A 24,514-nucleotide genomic window follows, 5' to 3' on the forward strand; every position below is an offset into this window, starting at 1 on the left:
CAAGTCATTATTATGAGATACTTGTCATTATTATGAGATACTAATTCATTATTATGAGATACATGAGATACTAAGTCATTATTATGAGATACTAAGTCATTATGAGATACTAATTCCTTCTTATGAGATACCAAGTCATTATTATGAGATACTTGTCATTATTATGAGATAGTAATTAATTATTATGAGATACTAATTCATTATTATGAGATAGTAATTAATTATTATGAGATGGTAATTAATTATTATGAGATAGTAATTCATTATTATGAGATAGTAATTCATTATTATGAGATACTAAGTCATTATTATGAGATATATGAGATACTAATTCATTATTATGAGATAGAAATTCATTATTATGAGATAGTAATTCATTATTATGAGATATATGAGATACTAATTCATTATTATGAGATACTAAGTCATTATTATGAGATACTAAGTCATTATTATGAGATATATGAGATACTAAGTCATTATTATGTGATATATGAGATACTAAGTCATTATTATGAGATATATGAGATACTAAGTCATTATGAGATACTAATTCATTCTTATGAAATATATGAGATACTAATTCATTATTATGAGATATATGAGATACTTAGTCATTATTATGAGATATATGAGATACTAAGTCATTATGAGATACTACTTCATTCTTATGAGATACCAAGTCATTACTGTATGAGATACCAAGTCATTATTTTAAAAAAGTAGGTTAAATTGACTTGCATAATTAAGTTGCTGCATTTTTTATTTTGCCCAAAAGTAGTTCTTTTTAATGTAGTGATGTTTTCTCCTTAAGCTTCTGTATTGTGAAGCTTTTGATGCCATAAAATTTTGGATGTAGATAGCACACTAGGTCTTGGAAAAGAGATATTGTCTCATATTCGATTAGTGACAGGACAATGTTTCTCTTACTTCATGCTCAGACGGTTTAATTTTACAATTAAAAGGGTCACTGTGAACGGTAATTGTTTTGAATTACAGATTGAATTTAAAGGTTATTACCAACGCGGGGACCCGGAGGTTCACTACGTGCTGTGAAACATACGGTTGAATGAATTCTCGCCGTTCGCCCTTGTTGTCCTTTTACAAATACTAATTGAAAATTAAATTTGACAGCGCTTTCAACGGTCGCCTGGCCTCGGGCTCCACTTAAAGCAAATCAAAGTTGAGGTGACATCACCTTCATTTCCACTTACCGTGTCTGTAATTATTGCAATGCAGAAGCAAGAATTGACACAAAGCGTAGGGATTTGCCATCCCATGAAAGAGCCTAGTTTGAGGAACTGGAAAGGAAGACAAATAGCGATTCCATCATCCTCCAGAGCACCTCATCTCTGGCTAATACAGTCTCACCGGCTTGTAAATTGCCTGCCATCACACTTACAGGTGGAGATGAGATGAAAAGCAGAGGGGAACGCAAGCCGTCACCTACCTCTGCCGATAAATCCCGCTGTTGTATGAGGGATTCGCGCTGACCTTGCAGAAACGGGACAAAAAGCCTGGGCGATAACCCTTGATATGTGTAATCACAGGGCCCGTAAATCTATTTTTAATGGAAGACAGCTGCTAACTGTTTCGTCTTTCTCCGCCGCGGTGGCGAAGGGCAGGCTTCTTGTTTTATTTGACACCACTTTGACTACGGTTGAAGGAGCAGGTGCGCATCTGTGTGTGAGATGAGGGCGTACTTATTCAATAAAATACGATGGTGTGACCCCATATACTGCGAAAATCAATTCCTACGTGTGTATCTTGTATCATGTTTCCACCACACGGTAGAGTACTAGGACATCAGTTTGTATAGTCATGTATTTAGTTCACACCAAGACAATGGGGTTACTTTTAATCGGAAGAAGTGAGGTAAGCATTTCAGGGCATTGCCTCATGCCACCCGACATCAGCGCATCGTCCCGAGTGTACGAGCATAGTTAATGCATCAGCAGTCTGTTTGGGTTGGGCAGCCGTTTGCAATGCGTACAGAGGTTGCTGAGACTGAAATTGTGGGTAAGGGATGGGAAGGATCAGATGCTGAGGGAATCTGAACCTTAACTGACATTGATCACCCACTGAGACAATAATGAATGAATGTAAAGGTTCCCCCCAAAATTCAAACTGTCATAATGAATCCTATTGGGTGATTCTCGCGAAATTAGACTTATGAGGTGTCATGAAACATTTTGATAAAAAAAAGTAAATGCAAAATAAGAAGCATACAGGTACAAACATCTCTTCATGTACTATTTTGCACATTATTTCAAATGACATCATACAAACCAATTTTGTTGTGTTTTCCACATTTAGGGGAAAAATTTCATTACCGCAACGTGTCCATGACTGGATTTGGGTCCTTTGACATGGAAATATTTATAATAAAAAAATCTAAAAAATAAAAAGCTTCAGTGCATGTTATACTATAAACATTTACAGTAAAGAAACACGTGCACTGTAAAAAAATCCGTAGAAATTGCAGCTGGGTTGCCAGTTACTTAACGTAGATTTAAATTTATGTTATTTACTGGCAACATTTTGTTTAAAGTTAAATGAACATTTAACATTTACAAGTCTTTGTCTTTACAGAGTAAAAGTAAAAAAACAGCATCAAGCAAAACATTCTGGGAAACAAAATCTGAAGCAAAAAACAGAAAAAGGTTGATGATGACTTCTGGTTCCCAGAATGCTTTGCATGAGGCTGTTATTGTATAGTTTTATTCTGTAAAGATAAAGACTTGTTAATATTTAACATTTATTTAACTTTGAACAAACTCTTGCCAGTAAATAACATAAATTTAAATCTACGGTAAATTACCAGCAACCCAGCTGCAATTACATTTTTTTCTAAATTTTTTTTTAATTAATTTCTACAGATTTTTTTACAGTGTATGCAAAAAATGATTTTCAAGAAAAAAAAATATTGTCTTGTTTTCAGTAAAAATATTTAAAAATTCTTAAATTAAGATGTTTTTTCTTGATAAGAAATATAATGAAAATATATTTTGAAGGTTGAAAGTTTTATAAAGTGTATATTATAAAGTGTCACTTTAAACACTAAATTCAAGAAAAAATCAAGAAAAAAATTGCTTACCCCATTGGCAGATTTTTTGCTTGTTTTATACACAAAATCACTTAAATTTGATATTTTTGGTCTATAAACTAGACTTATTTTCTTGGGTGGTTTTGCTCATTAAGAAAAAGCATCTTAATTTAAGAATTTTTTGATATTTTTACTGAAAAAAAACAAGACAAAAATACTAAGAATTTTTTTCTTGGAAATAATCTTTTGCAGTGTAATATAGGACACAGTGCAAAAAAAAATGACTTCCTTTCTTAGTACTTTTGTCTTGTTTTCAGTAAAAATATCTAAAAATTCTTAAATGTATAGGTATTTTCTCGATGAGCAATATGAGCTAGGAAAATAAGTCTAGTTTTTAGACAAAAAAAATGAACTTTAAATAAATTAGTGCTTGAACCAAGCAAAAAAATCTGCCATCTGCATCTAATTTTTTTTTTTTTTTTTTTTTTGCTTGTTTTATGCACAAAATTACTTAAATGTAATATTTTTGGTCTAAAAACTAGACTTATTTTCTTGGGTGGTTTTGCTCTTTAAAAAAAACATCTTAATTTAAGATTTTTTTTTGACATTTTTTACTGAAAACAAGACAAAAATACTAAGAGAATGTTTTCTTGAAAATAATTTTTGCAGTGTAAGCAGTTTTTAATTTTTCTCTCCAGATAAAAGTTGAAATTTTGTTTGTCATAGTACCTAGACAACTTTTAAGTTCTCATTACAGAAAACATGTTTTTAAATGCATATATTGTTTTGTGGTAATGATTATTTTTGATAATGATCGTCTAAAAAATATAAATAATTCTATAGGAAATATTTTTAAATCCTCTAAAAATATTGATTAGTTCAGACTTGAACCTTATATGTGCAAAAAAAATGGCTTCAAGGGCTTTTAAAAAAATCTGATGCTGGACACCTTTAAATTTGGATTTCATGAGAATCACCCATATTGTGATTTTGGTCATATCACCCACCTCAATCTGATGTAACTTTGTATTTAACCTCCACAATGCAGGTTATCCCAACGGTCCGAACAGGACAGCCAAGTGCACAACTAGGCCATGTTTTCGAGGCGTACAGTGCATTGACCTCCGTCCTCCCTATATCGGGTACGTATGCGGGCGATGTCCTCCAGGTTATCATGGCAATGGACGTACCTGCACCAAACAATCGAAACATCCCGGTAAGTACTTCTCAATCAATTGTTCAGTTGGATTTAAAGGTGCAGTGTGTAAATTTTAGCGGCATCTAGTGGTGAGGTTGTGAATTGCAACCAACGGTGTAGTCCACTGCTCACCCCTTGCTTTTGAAACACATAGGGAAGCTACGGTAGCTGCCACCAGACAAACATGTCATCGACGGAGACAACTTAGTAAAAAAATTGTCCGTTAAGGGCTTCTGTAGAAAAATGGCGGCCCAAAATGGCGACTTCCATGTAAGGGGACCCTCTTTGTATATAGATAAAAAGGTCTCGTTCTGAGATAATAAACACATAACGGTTCATTATGAAAGGTCTTTGTACACCCCTGATAATATAGTTTTGTATATTATTTTGCATTTCTGTCAAGAGATCCTTCTAAAAATTACACACTGCACCTTTAAATCTATTGGATGAGTTATCCTAAATCTCCCAAATTAAACAATTTAACTTTTTTAAAGCTTTGCATCATCACTCAGACTTAATTTTCATTTCGTCTCTGTTCGAAATTCATCTGTCAATGTTTTCCTCCCAAATCCTCGCTTAATCCCTTTTGTTTCATCTTCCGAAAGCGCAGAACTCCGGTATTTAGAGAAAAACGTAGCGAACAGGAAGCGAAGCTGTCGTAATCCTCCGAACCAGACAGGTGCTTTGATACGCTTGATAACTAAGACCTGGAAGCGCCTGATGCTCGGTCATGCACACGTTGCAGAGGACTGGCTGCTTGTGTTTTTGGATAACAAAAAGTGAAGAGAAATAAGACAAATGAGACAGTGAGGAATTTTGTGTAAAGATGAAGAGCTAACATACTTTTTAGCAAAAATTACCAGACTGAATCTTATTCCTTATTATCCCAGTGTGTTCATTTTCCGCTATGGAAATTTGTGTTGTTTTACTACTTAATCTTTTTTTTTTTTTGCTTGAAAAATCCTCCGAATTCATTTTTCACGGACGCCGTATCGCAACACGCCGATAAAAGCCCGCAGAGCGCTGTAATTACTTTTAATGTATTTCTCTCATGAATGGGCCGCTGTTGGAATCGTTCCTAATAGTGCCGTTATCAGAAGCGAATCCGTGAGAAGCCACAGTGGGAACTAGAAAAGAAAATGCTTCATTTTGCAAGCTAATTCCCTCATTGTCGCTACATGCCCCAGATTCACACAAACTAAAAAACAATCCTGCTTTATCTGTTGTTGGAATTGTTGCAATATCATTTTAGCTGTTTGTTGCGTCTTATGATCTTTTTTCTGTCCTATTCTCATCCCGCTCTCCGCTTCCAGCCACCACAACTGACCCAATCCAAGATCAACCTATCTTCCCATCTGCACCTCCCCGTACTTCCCGTCAGGCATCCTCAGAGACGCCTGCCCTCACCGGCAAGGTCCCCACACCAGCAGGCCACCACTCGCATCCCCCTCCCGCCAACCTTTCCACCTGTCACTGTAAAGAAAGAGTCAGCATTGACGGTGGGACGCATGCCTCCTTTATCCAACAGCAGGGGACGAATCCTTACTCGCTCTCATAATCATAATCAAATAAACACCCTTCCGAGTCCCCAGGGGCAAGATGCTTCATTTAAAGTCCTGGCAGGTGGATTTGCAGGCGTCACACCTGGAGTGACACCTAAGGTCACTTTACCTCACACTTCGAGGCATGTTGAAACACCTTCACAACAACCAAGTCAGTTCACGATATCCCAGTCTCGACCTTGGACTCCTCCAAATGCCCAACCACCCCTTACAGCGGCTCTGACCTCACTGTCCTTTTCGCTCTCGGAGTCGGAGTTCTCTGCAGATGGAGGTTTTGAAACTGGAATCCAAGACCCTTACGAGACCCAGCCGCTTTCCAAGGATAGCTTTATCTACCTTGGTGAACCGACCCAAAGCCAATCCTTGGACACTCAACAGTCTTTTCGAGTCCAAAGCAAGGGCGGAAATGTGGTAGTGTTGGAGGAGAGAAGTTTCACCTGCCCAGATGTTTCTTGTTTCCCGGGAGTCCACTGTGAAATTAAAAAGGATGGGAAAATCGGATGTGGACGGTGTCCTCTGGGGTACATTGGAGATGGACGAACTTGCAGAGGTAACTAAGACCCACACACCAGACAGTTTTGTTTTAACTAGAGGTCTTCACAGGATCCAAAAACCCGAGGTCTGACCCAAGACCGGAGCGGGTTCGGTTTAAAAGTTTAACGTGTGCCTCGGACAATGGTATCAGGTCTCGGGTAATTTAAAATGTATGTGTTTTTGCCGAATGGACCTGAGAAGACCCAAACTATCTTGCGTGTGTGCATCGAGTCCTTTTCCAACCCTTCTTCTGTTTGCCAAGAGCGTTTGTGACATCGTGTGGCTGGCAGTAGGTTTCATTGAGCCAGACCTGTCAATCAATTTCGAATGCACATTTTAGCGGTTGCCTCGTCATCAGATAACAAATGAAAAAAATTGGACTGTGTGCCAAATTGGTTGTGAGGCCACCGGGTTTTTTTCTGACTGGTGCGTGCACGGCTGCAGACTGCACACACGTCAGTGTCGTTTACATTCGGGTTAAAAATTGCCACTGGGTCGGGTCGGACTCGGGTATAATTTTCTCGGGTTTGTCTCGGGTCAGGTCTTTCTTAAAAATAAGGTTTCATGCACGCAAGGTTCGGGTAAAAAGTGATTTTTTGGACGGACACATTTCTTTGGACCCGAGAAGACCTCTAGTTTCAACGTGCTACATTTAGGGGCAGGTCTATCAGAAAAATAACAAGCCAGCTGACACTGAAACAAAGTATACACCATGTTGAGTTAGACTACTGGTGTAAATATGTTTATATTCATGCATTTACAGGCACTATTATCCGAAGTGACTTTTAAGGGATAGTTCACCCAAAATTAAACAACAAAGATATTTTAAAGAATGTTTGTAACAAAAACAGATCTGGGGCACCATTGACTTCCATAGTATTATTTTTCCTACTATGAAATACAATGGTGCCCCAGATCTACTTGGTTACTAATATTTTTCAAAATTTCAGAACAAAGACATTTTTACAAGTTTGGGACAACATGAGTGTGAGTAAATAATGACAGAATCTTCACCTTTAAAGGGATAGTTCACCCAAAATGAAATTTTGCCATCATGTTCTCACTCTCATGTTATTACAAACCTGTATAATTGTCTTTTTTATAAACATGAGAAAGATATTGAAGATTTTTTTGTAACAAAAATAGATCTGGGGCACCATTAAATTCCATAGTATTATTTTTCCTAATATGAAAGACAATGGTGCCTTAGATCTGCTTGGTTACTAATATTTTTTCAAAATATCAGAAAAAGGAAATTTATACAGGTTTGGGACAACATGATGGTGAGATAATAATTCACCTTTAAAGGGATAGTTCACCCAAAAATGAAATTTTGCCATCATTTTCTCACTATCATTTTATTACAAACCTGAATACATTTATTTTTTTCTGATAAACATGAAGGAAAATATTTAGAAAAATGTTTGTAACAAAACAGATCTGGGGCACCATCGACTTCCATAGTATTATTTTTCCTACTATAAAAGACAATGGTGCCCCAGATCTGCTTGGTTACTAATATTTTTCAAAATATCAGAACAAAGACATGTTTACAAGTTTGGGACAACATGAGGGTGAGTAAATAATTCACATTTAAAGAGATAGTTTACCCAAAAATGAAATTTTGCCATCATTTTCTCACTCTCGTGTTATTACAAGCCTGTATAAATGTCTTTTTTACAAACATGAAAGACAATATTGAAGATTTGTTTTGTAAACAAAAACCGATCTGGGGCACCATTGACTTCCATAGTATTATTTTTCCTACTATGAAAGATAATGGTGCCCTAGATCTGCTTGGTTACTAATATTTTTTTAAATATCAGAACAAAGACATTTATACAGGTTTGGGACAACATGAGTGTGAGTAAATAATGACAGAATTTCACCTTTAAAGGGATAGTTCACCCAAAAATGAAATTTTGCCATCATTTTCTCACTCTCATGTTATTACAAACCTGTATAAATGTCTTTTTTATAAACATGAAGGAAAATATTGAAGATTTTTTTGTAACAAAAACAGATCTGGGGCACCATTGACTTCCATAGTATTATTTTTCCTAATGTGAAAGACAATAGTGCCCCAGATCTGCTTGGTTACTAATATTTTTCAAAATATCAAAACAAAGACATTTATACAGGTTTGTGATGACATGAGGGTGAGTAAATAATTCACCTTTAAAGGGATAGTTCACCCAAAAATGAAATTTTGCCATCATTTTCTCACTATCATTTTATTACAAACCTGAATACATTTATTTTTTCTGATAAACATGAAGGAAAATATTTAGAAGATTGTTTGTTACAAAACAGATCTGGGGCACCATTGACTTCCATAGTATTTTTTTTTTACTATAAAAGACAATGGTGCGGGTGAGTAAATAATTCACATTTAAAGGGATAGTTCACCCAAAAATGAAATTTTGCCATCATTTTCTCACTATCATTTTATTACAAACCTGAATACATTTATTTTTTCTGATAAACATGAAGGAAAATATTTAGAAGATTGTTTGTTACAAAACAGATCTGGGGCACCATTGACTTCCATAGTATTTTTTTTTTACTATAAAAGACAATGGTGCGGGTGAGTAAATAATTCACATTTAAAGGGATAGTTCACCCAAAAATGACATTTTACCATCATTTTCTCACTCTTGTGTTATTACAAACCTGTATAAATGTCTTTTTTACAAACATGAAAGACAATATTGAAGATTTTTTGTAGACAAAAACAGATCTGGGGCACCATTGACTTCCATAGTTTTATTTTTTTCTACAAAGAAAGACAATGGTGCCCCAGATCTACTTGGTTACTAATATTTTTCAAAATTTCAGAACAAAGACATTTATACAGGTTTGGAACAACATGAGTGTGAGTAAATAATGACAGAATTTCACCTTTAAAGGGATAGTTCACCCAAAAATGAAATTTTGCCATCATTTTCTCACTATCATTTTATTACAAACCTGAATACATTTATTTTTTCTGATAAACATGAAGGAAAATATTTAGAAGATTGTTTGTTACAAAACAGATCTGGGGCACCATTGACTTCCATAGTATTTTTTTTTTACTATAAAAGACAATGGTGCGGGTGAGTAAATAATTCACATTTAAAGGGATAGTTCACCCAAAAATGACATTTTACCATCATTTTCTCACTCTTGTGTTATTACAAACCTGTATAAATGTCTTTTTTACAAACATGAAAGACAATATTGAAGATTTTTTGTAGACAAAAACAGATCTGGGGCACCATTGACTTCCATAGTTTTATTTTTTTCTACAAAGAAAGACAATGGTGCCCCAGATCTACTTGGTTACTAATATTTTTCAAAATTTCAGAACAAAGACATTTATACAGGTTTGGAACAACATGAGTGTGAGTAAATAATGACAGAATTTCACCTTTAAAGGGATAGTTCACCCAAAAATGAAATTTTGCCATCATTTTCTCACTCTCATGTTATTACAAACCTGTATAAATGTCTTTTTTATAAATATGAAGGAAGATATTAAATATTTTTTGTAAACAAAAACAGATCTGGGGCACTATTGACTTCCATAGTATTATTTTTCCTACTATGAAAGATAATGGTGCCCTAGATCTACTTGGTTACTAATTTTTTCAAAATATCAGAACCTTTAAAGTGATAGTTCACCCAAAAAAGAAATTTTGCCGCAAATTTCTCACTCTCATGTTATTACAAACCTGTAAAAATTATTTTTTTTCTGATGAACATGAAAGTAGATATTTTGAGGAATGTTTGTAACCAAACCAATTATGAGCTCCATTCACTTCCATATTAGGAAAAAAAGATCCTATGGAAGTGAATGGGGCTCATGAACAGTTCGGTTACAAACATTCCTCAAAATATCTTCATTTCTGTTCATCAAAACAAAGACATTTATACAGGTTTGTAACAACATAAGGTGAGTAAATGATGAGACAATTTTCATTTTTGGGTGAACTATCCCTTTAAGTTCAATAGATAACAATTCCCTGCATTCAAGAACTCATGATAGAAGAACCTTTAGAAATATGTTTGTTATTCCAATCCCATTATTCTGCATTAACATAAGTTCAGTTTACGATATTTACTCAACAAAATAATTGCACAGGTATTTTTTCTGTCATTTTTTCAATATAGGCATGAATATAGTGTAAACATGTCACAGGTGTCCACACAGAGCTCTAAAAGCAGATGTCAGGAAACACAACATTGTCTTTAATCAGTTACCCAACTTTATACTTATAGAAAATTATAGGATCGATCTTAAACCTCTTGTGCATTTTTAAGCAGTTGCATTAGGTTAAAGTACATGCATTCATTGTCACATCGTGTGCTCCAGGCGGCACGAAAAGGTAAAATATGTATGCGTGCCGATGCATGGAGTGAAGTTATTGGTGTTTGTTTGCTCTTTTTTTGTATCCACAGCTGTATGCAGGCATGCGTGCGGTAGACACATGGAGTGTGCGGCCCCCAACACGTGCCGCTGCAAGAAAGGATATAGCGGCCCTAACTGTGACACAGGTAACAAATGTTTTACATTTACATTTTTGTCATCCAAAGCGATTTAATGTGCATTCAAGCAATAAATTTTATCAGCATGTGTGCTCCCTGGAAATCAAACACGTGACTTCATAAGTAGCCTCCACATAGCATTTATGACTATTATCGCCATCATTTTGAACCCGTGCACTGAATAATGTCATTCTTTATAGCTATCTGCAGTCCTGCTTGTGTGAACGGAGGTAAATGTGTTGCTCCAGATGTGTGTGAATGTGAGCCAGGTTACCACGGAGAGACCTGCGAAAGCGGTAAGTGTGCATTTACTTAGCTATACCTTTGGGGCGAATTTGTCCTTCGCATACAAAACCTTAATTTAGTGACTAACATTAATAAACTAACATTGTTAGCTAATGAATTTACAAATAGTAATGAATTTTGATGTATATGCATTTAAAAAACAAAAGGTTTGCAAATACCTTTCTATTTATAAACCTAAACCTGGCAAGCGCTGTTCCCCATCTTCAGGAAATGCAAATGCACTATTAATATTTAATGTGAAATTGTATTTCACGTCTGTTGCGTTATACAGTCAGTCGACCCTAATAATCTACACAGCCTTGATGATATATGACTGTATTTTGTGTGCATTTGGTCGTACGAATACTCCCGCAGCTCTCTGCAGTTCGCCCTGCCTGCACGGAGGCACCTGTGTGGGTCGAGACACCTGCTCGTGTCCCTATGGCTTCGTCGGGGCCAGATGTGAAACCAGTGAGTTCCAATAAATCACCTCTCTTGGGTTTGGTATGTTAAACGTGGGCTATTGCACCCCCGGTGGTCACAGGAGGTATTGCATGTGTTTGAATTTGTTTTACGCAGTGGTGTGCAACCGTCACTGTCAAAATGGAGGGAAGTGCACGTCGCCGGATGAATGCGAGTGTGTGGCGGGGTGGACGGGACCGTCGTGCGAGACAGGTTGGTTTGTGTGTAGTTGGCTCCCATTGGGACCAATCGCTTCTCACTATATCCACGGTGTGTGAGCTGGTTCCTGGTGGCATTTAGCTGATATAGAACCCCTGTCTGTCCATTTTTCATTCTGTCCTGGCAGCTCATAAAAACACCAACCATTATTTCAACCTCATGACAAATTCCTTGTATGCGCCTGCGAAGACCTTTTTAACCCTTTTACAATTAATTGAACCATACGGACACATGTAAAAAAAATCATATTACACTAAACTAGATGATTATATTTTATTCCACATTTTCATGAATATATTTATATTTTCATTTAAATATATATATATATATATATATATATATATATATATATATATATATATATATATATATATATATATATATATATATATATATATATACATACTAGTTATACCACACAGACCGGTTAAACCACATTGACATTTTTGCAATTATCCCCCAAATATTCTTTCAAAATGAAATAAAACCAGAAATTTTAGACTTGGTCCTCAAAAAGAGAATGTATGCAAGTAATCTGCAAATTTATTTGAAATTTTAATTTTATTGAACCATACGGACACAAAATAATTAACGTCACATCATTGGACCTGATTGGACCTAAAAATGTCAAATGGTGTAACGACCAATTGCGCCAAAGAATGAGAAATATTAAATATTTTATCCACCTTGATGGCATGTAAGCGTAAAAAACATTTTAAAATATCATTTATTAGTTATTTCTAAATGTAAATTTGAATGTGTTTTTGTAATATTTGTCCTGACATATGCTGAAAACAGCTTTGCTTTCTAAATAATCTTTAATAAATGATTAAAAAAAATCTAGTTACACCATATGACACAGACCGGTTACACCACATTGACACTTTGCAATTATCCCCCAAATATACTTTCAAAGTGAAATAAAACCAGAAATTTTACACTTGGTCCTCAAAAAGAGAATGTATGCAAGTAATCAGTATGTTTATTTTGAAATTTTAACCCTTTTACATTTAATTGAAGCATAGGAACACAAAATAATTAACGTCACGTCATTGGACCTGAAAATGTCAAATGGTGTAACCGCCAATTGCACCAAAGAATGAGAAATATTAAATATTTATCCACCTTGATGGCATGTAAACGTCAAAAAAAAAAATATATATATATATATATATATGATTTTATTAGTTATTTCTAAATTTAAATTTTAATGCATTTTTGTAATATTTGTCCTGACATTTGCTGAAAACCGCTCTGTTTTGTTTTCTAAATAATCTTTGAGAAATTATGTAAAAATGTATGTAAAAAAATCATATTACACTAAACTAAAGAATTATATTTTATTCCACATTTTTATGAATATATATATATATATATATATATATATATATATATATATATATATATATATATATATATATATATATATATATTTAAATACTAGTTACACCAATTGACACAAACCGGTTACACCACATTGAAATGTTTCCAGTTGTCCCCCAAATATTCTTTTAAAATGAAATAAAACCAGAAATTTTAGAATTGGTCCTCAAAAAACAGAATGTATGCAAGTAATCTGCAAATATATTTTGAAATTTTAATTGAACCATACAGACACAAAATAATTAACGTCACATCATTAGACCTGAATGGACCTGAAAATGTCAAATGGTGTAACCGCCAATTGCGCCAAAGAATGAGAAATATTACATATTTTATCCACCTTGATGGCATGTAAACCTAAAAAAAATCATGTTATTAGTTATTTCTAAATGTAAATTTAAATGCGTTTTTGTATTTGTCCTGACATATGCTGAAAACAGCTCTGTTTTCTAAATAATCTTTGATAAATGATGTAAAAATGTATGTAAAAAAATGATATTACAATAAACTAGATGATTATATTTTATTCCACATTTTTTTATCAATATATTTATATTTTCATTAAAACAATAATAGTTACACCAATTGACATGGACCAGTTACACCACATTGACATTTTTGCAATTATCCCCCAAATATTCTTTCAAAATAAAAAAGGGAATGCATGCAAGTATCTGCAAATTTATTTTGAAATTTTAACCCTTTTACATTTAATTGAACCATACGGACACAAAATAATTAACGCCACGTCATTGACCCATAAACCATTTATCATTGAATGTTCAATATATTGTACTGTACTGTGATTTAATATAAATATATGTAATAATTAATGTAATGTAAGAGTGTTTAAAAGCTGACCATAACTTTCTATTTTTGTCAAAATTATGGTTTCTGCCCAAAAAATAGTTGTCACTGGGGCGATACCCCATCGAACAGTACACCTTTGCTTCTACAGAGTTCATATAAGTACCTCAGAGGTATATTATTGGTACCAAATGTATACATACTGTTACCTAAATGGTACATATTAGGACTTCTTCAAAGGGTACCATTTTTTTACAATATTTCCTGACAGTGAGATAATGAAGATCTTAACTTCAGTAAAGCACAGATCGTGACTTTACTTCAGTTACAAACTGCAACAGCTGTGAGATTTGATCCTAAAACATCTTGGCTGTCTGCCTTCAACCACTTGATCGTAAGTCATGTCCTTATGGTTGCATTAATGTATCTCCAGCATTGTGTGACCCCGTGTGTCTCAACGGCGGGACCTGCGTTCGCCCGAATTCCTGCGCCTGCCTGCACGGCTTTTACGGGTCTCGGTGTCAAAACGGTAAGAGCATTTCTTTTCAATCGACTACCTGCCTTATGATTTCTAGTGAAGTATCAGTGTCTTAAAAGCTTAAATGACAGAATCAACAAATTTACAAAACTTTTAGTTTCTATTGATGCTTTGTAGTCCCATAGCCTGCATGGAGTCAAGGGCGTCTGATGTGTATTTATTGATTACTCTATATTAGAAACTCCATGTGGTGAAGTAATGAATCTCACAACAGTGGCCTTGTAAATGTTTTGGTGTTTCAAGGTTGTGCAAAACGCAAGGAGCTTTTAGAGCCGCCTTGTGTCAGATCTGCTGTCGTTTGCTGTTCAACATCTCCAACATGGGCCTGATTTTCATTCAGATGTTGATCTCATTTCTCGCTTACCTTCCCAGCTGTGTGCACGCCACCCTGCAAAAACGGCGCCCACTGTATCCGCAACAACATCTGCTCGTGTGTGGATGGATATTCAGGCCCACGCTGTGAAAAAAGTATGTGCCACGAATACACATGTAGGCTACTCCTCAACCTGTTATCAATCATCTACCTGTCTTGCAACCGCCGTACGATAGTTACAAGCACATGTCTCTGTTTGATGACAATAACCGATAGCTTTGTAGTAACGCCCCATGTGAACACATGACATGATAGAAAGAGAGATAGTCGGCTGATGATGGTTACTTTGGAGAACTAAAGCTCTGCGGACTCGTATCACACATCGGCTGAGACATTTGAAATATTGCCTGTCGGAGCAAAAAAGATAAAGACAGATCTGAGAACAGTTAGTTATTTAAACTATTAACTCATGAGCCATATAAAATAATATAAAGATAGTTATGAAATATTTTTTATTTGTAATTTATATGCCTACTGCTATATTTTTTATTTAATTTATATTTTAATGCTATATATTAAAATTTATAAATAATTTATTGCTATTTGTTGCTATTTATTTATTATTTATATACGTGCATATAATATAATATATAAATAAATATGTATTATATTATATAGATACATATAATTTAATATATAAATAAATATGTATTATATTATATACATACATATAATATAATTTATAAATGAATATGTATTCAATTCAATTTATTTATTTTATTTATTATTAATTTATATAGCGCTTTTCACAATTGTATTATTTATATTATATACATACATATAATATATAAAAATATGTATTATATTATATTATATGCCACAGTTATGGAATTTGACTGACGGTTAATTGACTAATAAATTGTGACAATTATGCCGATTAATTGCCTGTTTTAGGGCTTTGACGATTATAACGATTATTTTTTATTTTATTGCTTTGACATTTTTTGTAATTTTCACACATTGTTGTAATTATTTAAATTAAATATTTTGCAAGGTTTACCTGGCAGTAAATATTAATACACATAACACATATTTAAAAGTAATTATTTAATGAATATTTCTTTCAAAAACTGAAAGTTCTTCATAAGAAATAAACACAATAAAGTGTCTGAAAATAAAAATGCATTTAAATTAAACCAACTATACCAGAACAGGCCTTAAATAGTAGCCAATCCTACTAAGGTCATATAAGTACTGGACCACAAAGAAATAAATTCCTTACAGATCCTTAAAGGTGCCCTTCCTCTGGCGTTTTTATTTTTTTAGACTGTTGTCTGAGGTCTACTCATGATGTTTGCATGATTTTTACATCCAAAAACATCAAAAGCAATAAGTAATAGGCTATTTTGTACCCTGGTTTTGAGGCTGGTTAGAGAAGTGATCCGTTTTAATGGGCGGGCTGCATTGACGACTTGGAAGTAAACACCCACTGCTATTATTGGATAACAGTTTTTCGTTCAAACTAACTTTCAATTTAATCTCATAACATGTGTAATAATGTTAAGTGAGTGTCTTAAGACACAGTGTCTTTCTTACACACGCATATTTGATCATAAACCCTTTTGACACACACACACACGTGTCTTTTATCGTAAACCCACGCACAAAAACACACACACACACACACACTCTCACACGTGTCTTTTATCGTAAACCCTATCGATGCGCGTAGCAGCGCATGCACACACACACACGCACACGCACACACACACACACACACACACGTCTTTTACACAAACCCTTTCGACACACGTGTAACGAACGCACAAACCCACACGTCTTTTATCACATTCGATGCGTGTGCATCATGAATTCGCGTGAATCGCGTCCCTTTAAAGAGAACTCATAGTGACACAAAGTACTAAAGTGTTTTACTCGCACACAGGTGTGCGTGTCTTTTATCATAAACCCTTTCAACGTGTGTGCAGCATGAATTCGCGTCCCTCGGAAGAGAAAACACCGGCCACTACAGTGACACAAAGTACTAAAGTGCTTTACTCACATAAGCTGCGCCATTCTGTCCGGATCCGCTTTTTAATCGCAGTCTCTCTTCAAATCCAGCGTTCTTCTGAACATCCAAATATGTAGCAACTGTTATGATTCCCTCGTTTAATAGGAATGATGTCTCTCGACGAAAAACAATGGCCCGATTACGGTACGGTTGACGTTTAGCCATCCTTGCTGTAACTTGTTATGAAAACTTCTTCTTCTTCTTCTTTCGGGTTTAATGGCGGTTGGCAACTCTGTTATGAAAACTAACTCAACTACACGTAATATGTGGGCGCGGGCTCAAGTTGAAGAGCTCATGAATATTAATGACCTCGATCAGTTCCACGTCACACTGATAAGCTTTTTTAACTGACCTGATTTCTACGCTTATTTCTTTTCAGTGGCTAGAGCTGACAGAGGAGGCGGAAGTTAATTTTCACATTCACGACACAACACAAACACACATGGACCTAACACATATCAAAAAATACAAGTAAAAACGGTTTTATGTGGAAGGGCCTCTTTAAGAATAGCATCAATGCCTTCGCTGCAGCTCCCCCTTGTGTTTTTTAGAGAGTTATGCAATCATTGCGGTGATCTGAAATCAGCGCGATGAGGTCAAACAATCACGATGAGACGATTATTTAATCATTGTGAAAGCCCTATATTATATTATATTATATTATATACATGCATATAATATAATGTATAAATAAATATGTATTATATTATATTATATTATATACATACATATAATTTAATATATAAATAAATATGTATTATATTATATACATGCATATAATATAATATATAAATAAATATGTATTATATATATTATGTTATGTTATATATAAATCTATTATGAAGGTTCCATTTACGTAAAAATATATGTATAAATGTGACCCTGCCATTAAAAACCCAATTAAAGTATTTTTTTCAAGATTGCAGTTTTCTACATAAAATCATTTTACATAATGTAAAGGACATTGTTTGAAAATGAAACTTTTATATATTTAATGTTGACTGAGTAAGGTCATGTCAAAAATTGAAATCAATGATTGTAATCAAACTTTGATGCTCTTAATCTTATCTGATTATGAGACTTAAGCCTGAATTTCACAGACAGGGTCACAAATACCAAACATGTGAAAAAATGCGTAATTACATAATGACTAATTTCAAATTATTTTATCCTCCCAGCACACTTTAATTTCAATGTCCCACATTTACATTTCTTCACAGGTGTGTGTGAGCCAGTATGTATGAATGGAGGAAGATGCGTCGGCCCAGACATCTGCGACTGCGCGTCAGGATGGAGGGGAAGGAGATGCGATAAACGTAAGCATCAACCTTATTCAATCCATACAGTATTATCACAATGCAAACCTTCATCTTTTCATGTAAACTGAGAAGTGTGTATAATGCTAGTTTACACATGGGCCCAGTAGCTATATGTGGCATCAAGTGACTTCCCCTATTAACCTGACCCCATCCATTTTCTAGACACTTTTACCCTCAGACAAGTGCAATACCCACAATTGAGATTTGTTTTGTGTGTGTTCCAGCTGTGTGTCTGCAGAAGTGTTTAAACGGAGGTGAATGTGTCGGGACAAACACTTGTCACTGCAGCCCCGGCTGGAGAGGAAGTCTCTGCCAAATCCGTAAGTGACTCCGCCCACCGCCACATTCGACGGAAATCCAATGCTTTCACCACAACCACAGCACGGTGAACCTCAAACCTCAGAGGAAGTCTGATTCACTCACTCAGTCAAAGAATCTAAATTGCATCTCTCTGTAGCGCCTGTTACTGATAAGCTTTGATAAGAAACAGCAGAGTTTCGGTGTTTGTCAGGGGAGAAAGAAAAATTCACCGTTACTGCTGCTTACAGTAAAGTGCACTGGCTGATCAGTCTAAAATGGGTTTTTCTTGAACCTGAGTTATTAAAAACAGTGTACCCAAAAATGAAAATTGGCTTCAACGTCAAAATCAGCTTTATTTATATAGCGCCGCTTTTCACAATTGTTTAATTGTTTCAAAGCAGCTTTACATTAATAGGACAAACACAGAAAAAATCTTAAACACCAGAATAAAGCGGTTAAGATTAACCATACTAGCGAGCGTAGTAAAAATGTAACCTACATAAGAGGGTGCTAAGTTGAAAAAAAAACCTAGGAGAAAAACCGTGTGGGCGAAAAGTCCTAGGAGGGGAAAAAAACCCTTGGGAGAGAGACAGACATAGCTGATTCTATAGAGGATATAATTGGTACGATTTTTAACAATTTTATTGGGATTAAAACATAATATATGTGTATATATATACACGGATAAAATCAATGACATTAATCGAACAAATCAGATTATATTTGTATTCATGTCAGTATTATCTATTTTCAATTCACACAACTTCGGTTACATTAGGAGAAAAGTAAGTGAAGAAAATTACAATTAGATTTCAACAAGATAAAAATGTTTCTATTAGTATTATTTCTATTATTAAAGGCACACAAGGCAAGTCTGAGTATTATTTCTCTACTAGCTCCCCCTGGTGTCTGGGAGTAAATGCTTTCTATATCTGAGACTTTACGAGACTGAAGGACACCGGGTCGGATACAGCAAACTTGCAAGTGGGGTATTCTTCCTACAGACGGTAGGGGCGGGCGAGAGAGTCTTCATTCGTCATGTAATGAGTAATTTAACCATATACCGACTTACGAAGATGATTTATTAACATAAATGCTGCCTTGTGTCCCTTTAATTTAGCTATTTTCTTGCTATTATTCCTGATTGTGAAGCATCCTTGGGCTCTGGAAATGCAATTGATAAATTAAATATATATATATATATATATATATATATATATATATATATATATATATATATATATATATGTATATATTCTTATAAAATCATTTACATTTTATTTATTATTATTTTATCTATTCATTTCATTTATTATCATTATTGTTATTATTATTATTATAATTATAATACTTAGTAATAATTATAAGTAGTAGTAGTAGCAGTAGTAGTAGTAGTAGTAGTAGTAGTAGTAGTAGTAGTAGTAAATCTATATAAAAATCATTAAAATAACATGCATTGATGACATTTATCGGACGATCAGATTATATCTACTTAATTAATAACAATTAATAATCATAAGTAGTAATAGTAGTAAACATAATAATAGTAGTAGTAGTAGTAGTAGTAGCTAAAAAATCTATATAAAAATCATTAAAATAACATGCACTAAAGACTTCGGCATCTGTTTTGTTTACTAATGCGTTATGTTACCTAGCTATCTGTGAACAGAGGTGTCTCTATGGAAGTCGATGTGTCCGACCCAACGTGTGCGCATGCAGAGCCGGATACGTGGGATCTTTGTGCTCTAGAAAGGTAAAAACGACCACTCTGGTATTTCCAAACTTTATTACACACATTTTAAAAAACATTTATCGTAGCATCAAGTTTTGCAGGTGATGCCGCAGTGACCTTATAAAATTCCCCCCTAGATGCTGCAACGTATAAAATTTAAATGGCTCTGCATTGAAGCCAGACATTTTATCAGAATTCTGCATGAATATACTAATAAAGCAATAACCTGAAGAACAAGAAAAGTAAACTATGTAATAACTATGTAATAACCATGTACTTCAGAAAGATTTAAGAAGATCTCTTATATTTTAGATAAAAAAGTTTAATCAAACTCGCACGGAGTGGCATTTTGACATTACTTAGTGCTACACCGAGTCTTTTGCGGGTTTAAACGGATGAAAACCTAACCTAATAAGTTGAAATGTATCCTACGCTGAGTTGTTTTAACCCACTGTTGCGTCAAATATAAACATTATCTGGGTTAATTTAACCCATTGGCTGGGTTTGTCCCATTTTTAACCCAGAGCTGGGTTGCATTTTTTTATTTATTTTTGAGTATGAGGTCAGCATGTTAAAAGGTTAACAAATACAACCCAAAAATAAATAAAATTGACTGTTTTTAAATTTTATTACAGCTACCTGTCCAGAAAGGATGAGGAATCGATGTGAAAAATCTGAGGACACTGGGCTCGAATTTTACTACTTATTAACCTGACAGGGTTACAATATCTGTTACAATTTGTAAATATCATATATGAAGACATTAATTTATGTATATGGTATAATATAATGTTTTTTGTACTTTTTAAACTTTATTAAATATGTGAAAACAATACGGGACAAAATAAATGGTTGTGTATTTTAATTAATGTTCTTGCCAGTTTATGATTATGTTTATGAATATTTTTATTTTTTATGATTATTTTTGTGTTTATTTATGAGCAACATTTCACTAGGCAACTTTATCGTAGCCAATGACGTCAATTTAAGGCGGGGCGAACCATTTTTTTGACCAATCAAACATGGCGGGCAGAAAACCTTTTTTTAAATAATTTTAATGCAATATTTCTTTGAGGGCATCAATGGCCTACACTGTAAAAAAGTTGGTTCAACTTTAAAAAGCCTAAAAAATATATTAATTATTATAATTTACAAATATTATTTTGACACAACAAATTTTACGCAACCTTTTTAGTCAACTTATATTTTTTAATTTGAATAAACTCAAAATTATAAGGCAAACAGGTAACTTTTTTATTGAACCAACATAAAAATTGCAGATTTTATCTTTATAGACTTTAATATTTTCATCTAAAATTGAATCTTTATAAACAGTAATCTTTTTCACATTTAAAAAATGACAAAAGTACGGATCTTCCTTATTCAACCCAAGCTGCTGACAATTTGCCATCCTCTGCTATCTGCTATCCAACTATGTGATTTGAAACTCCGCCGCACTTTATTTCTCTCAGGACGTCCCCTTTTATGTGACTGGAATGTGTTTAAAACCCATAAACACGATGTTTGTGTCACACCTCACGGAGCGTGCGGCGGCTGCAGTTTTGTCGCCGATCGGCTGGCAAATATAAACAGACATCTTTGTGACAACACAAACAAGCATATCTGCTAATTAACGGACATTGACGGCGGCCATTAATGAGTCAGCTGCAGATAGACTCGTTCATGCATAGCTAACAACCCAGCTGTTCGTATACGATTACCTGAGATACGCTAAAATAAAGAGACCGGGACGATAAACAAGCTCGCTGTTGTTTAACACAGAGGACAAACAATTCACGTTTGGTAGATTTTTGTTTTGAAAGGGTTGCAAGGAAGCCAAGCAGAGTTTAATTTATAGGTTATATGAGTTTCTTGTTTGTTTGGATGTTTATTTTGTAATGGGCATTATTTTAAAGAGATTAAAAGATTACTCACCCTCATGTTGTTATAACCAGTTTTTTGTTATCTTTGTTCATTAATTTTAATAAATGTTTTTTTATACTATGAAAGTCACTGAGTGCGTTTACATGCATGGAATAAGCGGATAACTGGGTGATTCTCACGAAACCATTGAAACACCACGGCACTAATGATTTTAGCTTTAAAATTTGTAATATAGTAACATTAAAAAGCATCAGAATTAACACAATACTGTGTTCTACCTTGCACAATGTGTGATTTCAACATGAGAATTTATAATTGTAAATTTTATCTCATTTTCTGCTGAAATTCTCATTACCGCAATGTGTCAGGCTGTGTTTGAACATGCGTTATATTGTAATTTAATCAAATTAACAAAAAAATATTAAGAAAAAATAAATAAATGGATGTTTTGCTAGACTACTTTAGATGACAGAAAAAAATTTACTGAATATTCATGTATAATAATAATGAAGAAAAATTAGGAAAATTATGTGTTCATGCCTGATGTTCTCATCCTCCGCAACACTTTTTGAGAACAGTTTAAGCACACATACAGAATTTTAATAAAGTTTGATTTTGAGTGACCAAGCACATGGACCAGTTACTTCAAGATGGCTACCAGGTAAGATCATTTTTTACAGTTAATTTGAAATATTGTCTTGTCAGAATGCTTTCACAACATTTTGATTATCATTACCGCAGCAGATGCGTATTAAATGTTAATTTAATTAATAGAAGCATAATACTTTGATTTGAAATGCATGTGCAGATCTCCAAATTATGTTCTTTCAGGTTTGTCATGTCATTTTGAAAATATGTCAGTGTTGATGTTTTCTGACTGTTGCGGTAATGAGATTTTTTAGGACAAATTTTTTAAATTATGTTACAAAAAGTGTTAAATGATAAGTAAAAGTTTTTAAATGAATGTTCCCATTTACTCCAGACTTTGTTTTTCAATGTCTGGTGGGAAAAAGTCAATTTAAGCAATTTTTACATTTTCATGCTTGACATTTTTAAAAAAGTTTTCGTGAGAATCACCCAACTATCAAAAATCTATACTGTGTTTTTTTCATGTGTTTACATGCAAATTAATGAACCGACTATGCAGAAAACTGCATTTACATTTGTCAGGTTTCTCGCAGGCACCTTTCTCGGTGACGTCGTCGCCTATAGTTAATATATTCACTCAGAAAAGCAGACAGGAAATCTGTCTTAAAGGAACAGTATGTAAGAAATTTATATCAATTAATCATAAAATGGCCCTGATATGTCACTAGACATTAAGAAATCATTTTCATTTTAAATACTTATATCACTGACAACAGTGGTCCGGCCAGGATATTGTCATTTAAAAAGTGAAGTTGCAGCCCTCAACTGATGTTTATATTGTCATGTTGTGTATTGGCCAGCAGTTGTTGTGATTGCAGTACCAGTTTTAGCCACAAGTTTTGTGATTGCAATACCACTTTTGGCCACAATCCTACATACTGTTCCTTTAAGCTATACGCGTATGTATAAAGTATGTTTACATGACCTCACACTGTCAGTTTATTCAGCATAATCGGTGTAAGACTGTGCATGTAAGCGCACTTAATGAGTGCCGCCAAATGTGTGGTCATCATCATTTATCAAAATAACTTTTTTGTGTTCAACAAAAAAAAAAACTCATACAGGTTTAAAACAACATGAAGGTGAGTAACCGATGACACTTTTTTTGTGAACTATCACTTTAAATCAGATTTTTGAACAGCCAAATTTGTAAAGTACTCAAATATGTTTCCTTTACTCAAGTACTTTTTTTCAAGTATCTGTACTTTATAAGAGGGTTCTAGCTGATTCAAGTGGATAGAAGAGCAACTTTGACAAAAATAACCACTCATTAAAACCGAGGTATGCAGCAAAGCATTTGTGAAGCCACAACACGCACAACCTTAAGGCGAATAGGCTACAACAGCAGAAGACCCCACCGGGTACCACTCATCTCCTCTACAAATAGGAAAAAGAGGCTACAATTTGCACGAGCTCACCAAAATTGGACAGTTGAAGACTGAAAAAAGGTTTCCTGGTGTGATGAGTCTCAATTTCTGTTGAGACATTCAGATGGTAGAGTCAGAATTTGGCGTAAACAGAATGCGAACATGGATCCATCATGTCTTGTTACCACTGTCCAGGCTGGTGGAGGTGGTGAAATGGTGTGGGGGATGTTTTCTTGGCACACTTTAGGCCCCTTAGTGCCAAATGGGCATCGTTTAAATGCCACGGCCTACCTGAGCATTGCTTCTGACCATGTCC

General features: G+C 34.3%; 1 protein-coding gene across 1 annotated transcript in view; it reads left to right on the forward strand.

The window, feature by feature from the left end:
- LOC129453855 (von Willebrand factor D and EGF domain-containing protein) overlaps positions 1-22,194 on the forward strand; it is an 84,471-nt gene extending 62,277 nt beyond the window's left edge. Inside the window, exons 21-32 of the mRNA XM_073861755.1 lie at positions 4,095-4,266; positions 5,497-6,356; positions 10,784-10,879; positions 11,071-11,166; positions 11,531-11,626; positions 11,735-11,830; positions 14,460-14,555; positions 14,937-15,032; positions 18,169-18,264; positions 18,492-18,587; positions 20,223-20,320; positions 20,935-22,194. Of these exons, the coding sequence (XP_073717856.1) occupies positions 4,095-4,266; positions 5,497-6,356; positions 10,784-10,879; positions 11,071-11,166; positions 11,531-11,626; positions 11,735-11,830; positions 14,460-14,555; positions 14,937-15,032; positions 18,169-18,264; positions 18,492-18,587; positions 20,223-20,320; positions 20,935-20,955 (1,919 nt within the window). The 3' untranslated portion in view covers positions 20,956-22,194. The remainder of the gene's footprint in view (positions 1-4,094; positions 4,267-5,496; positions 6,357-10,783; positions 10,880-11,070; positions 11,167-11,530; positions 11,627-11,734; positions 11,831-14,459; positions 14,556-14,936; positions 15,033-18,168; positions 18,265-18,491; positions 18,588-20,222; positions 20,321-20,934) is intronic.
- Positions 22,195-24,514: the final 2,320 nt, after the last annotated feature.

The sequence above is a fragment of the Misgurnus anguillicaudatus genome, chromosome 23 (assembly GCF_027580225.2).
Source record: "Misgurnus anguillicaudatus chromosome 23, ASM2758022v2, whole genome shotgun sequence".
In the NCBI taxonomy this organism is placed as follows: Eukaryota; Metazoa; Chordata; class Actinopteri; order Cypriniformes; family Cobitidae; genus Misgurnus; species Misgurnus anguillicaudatus.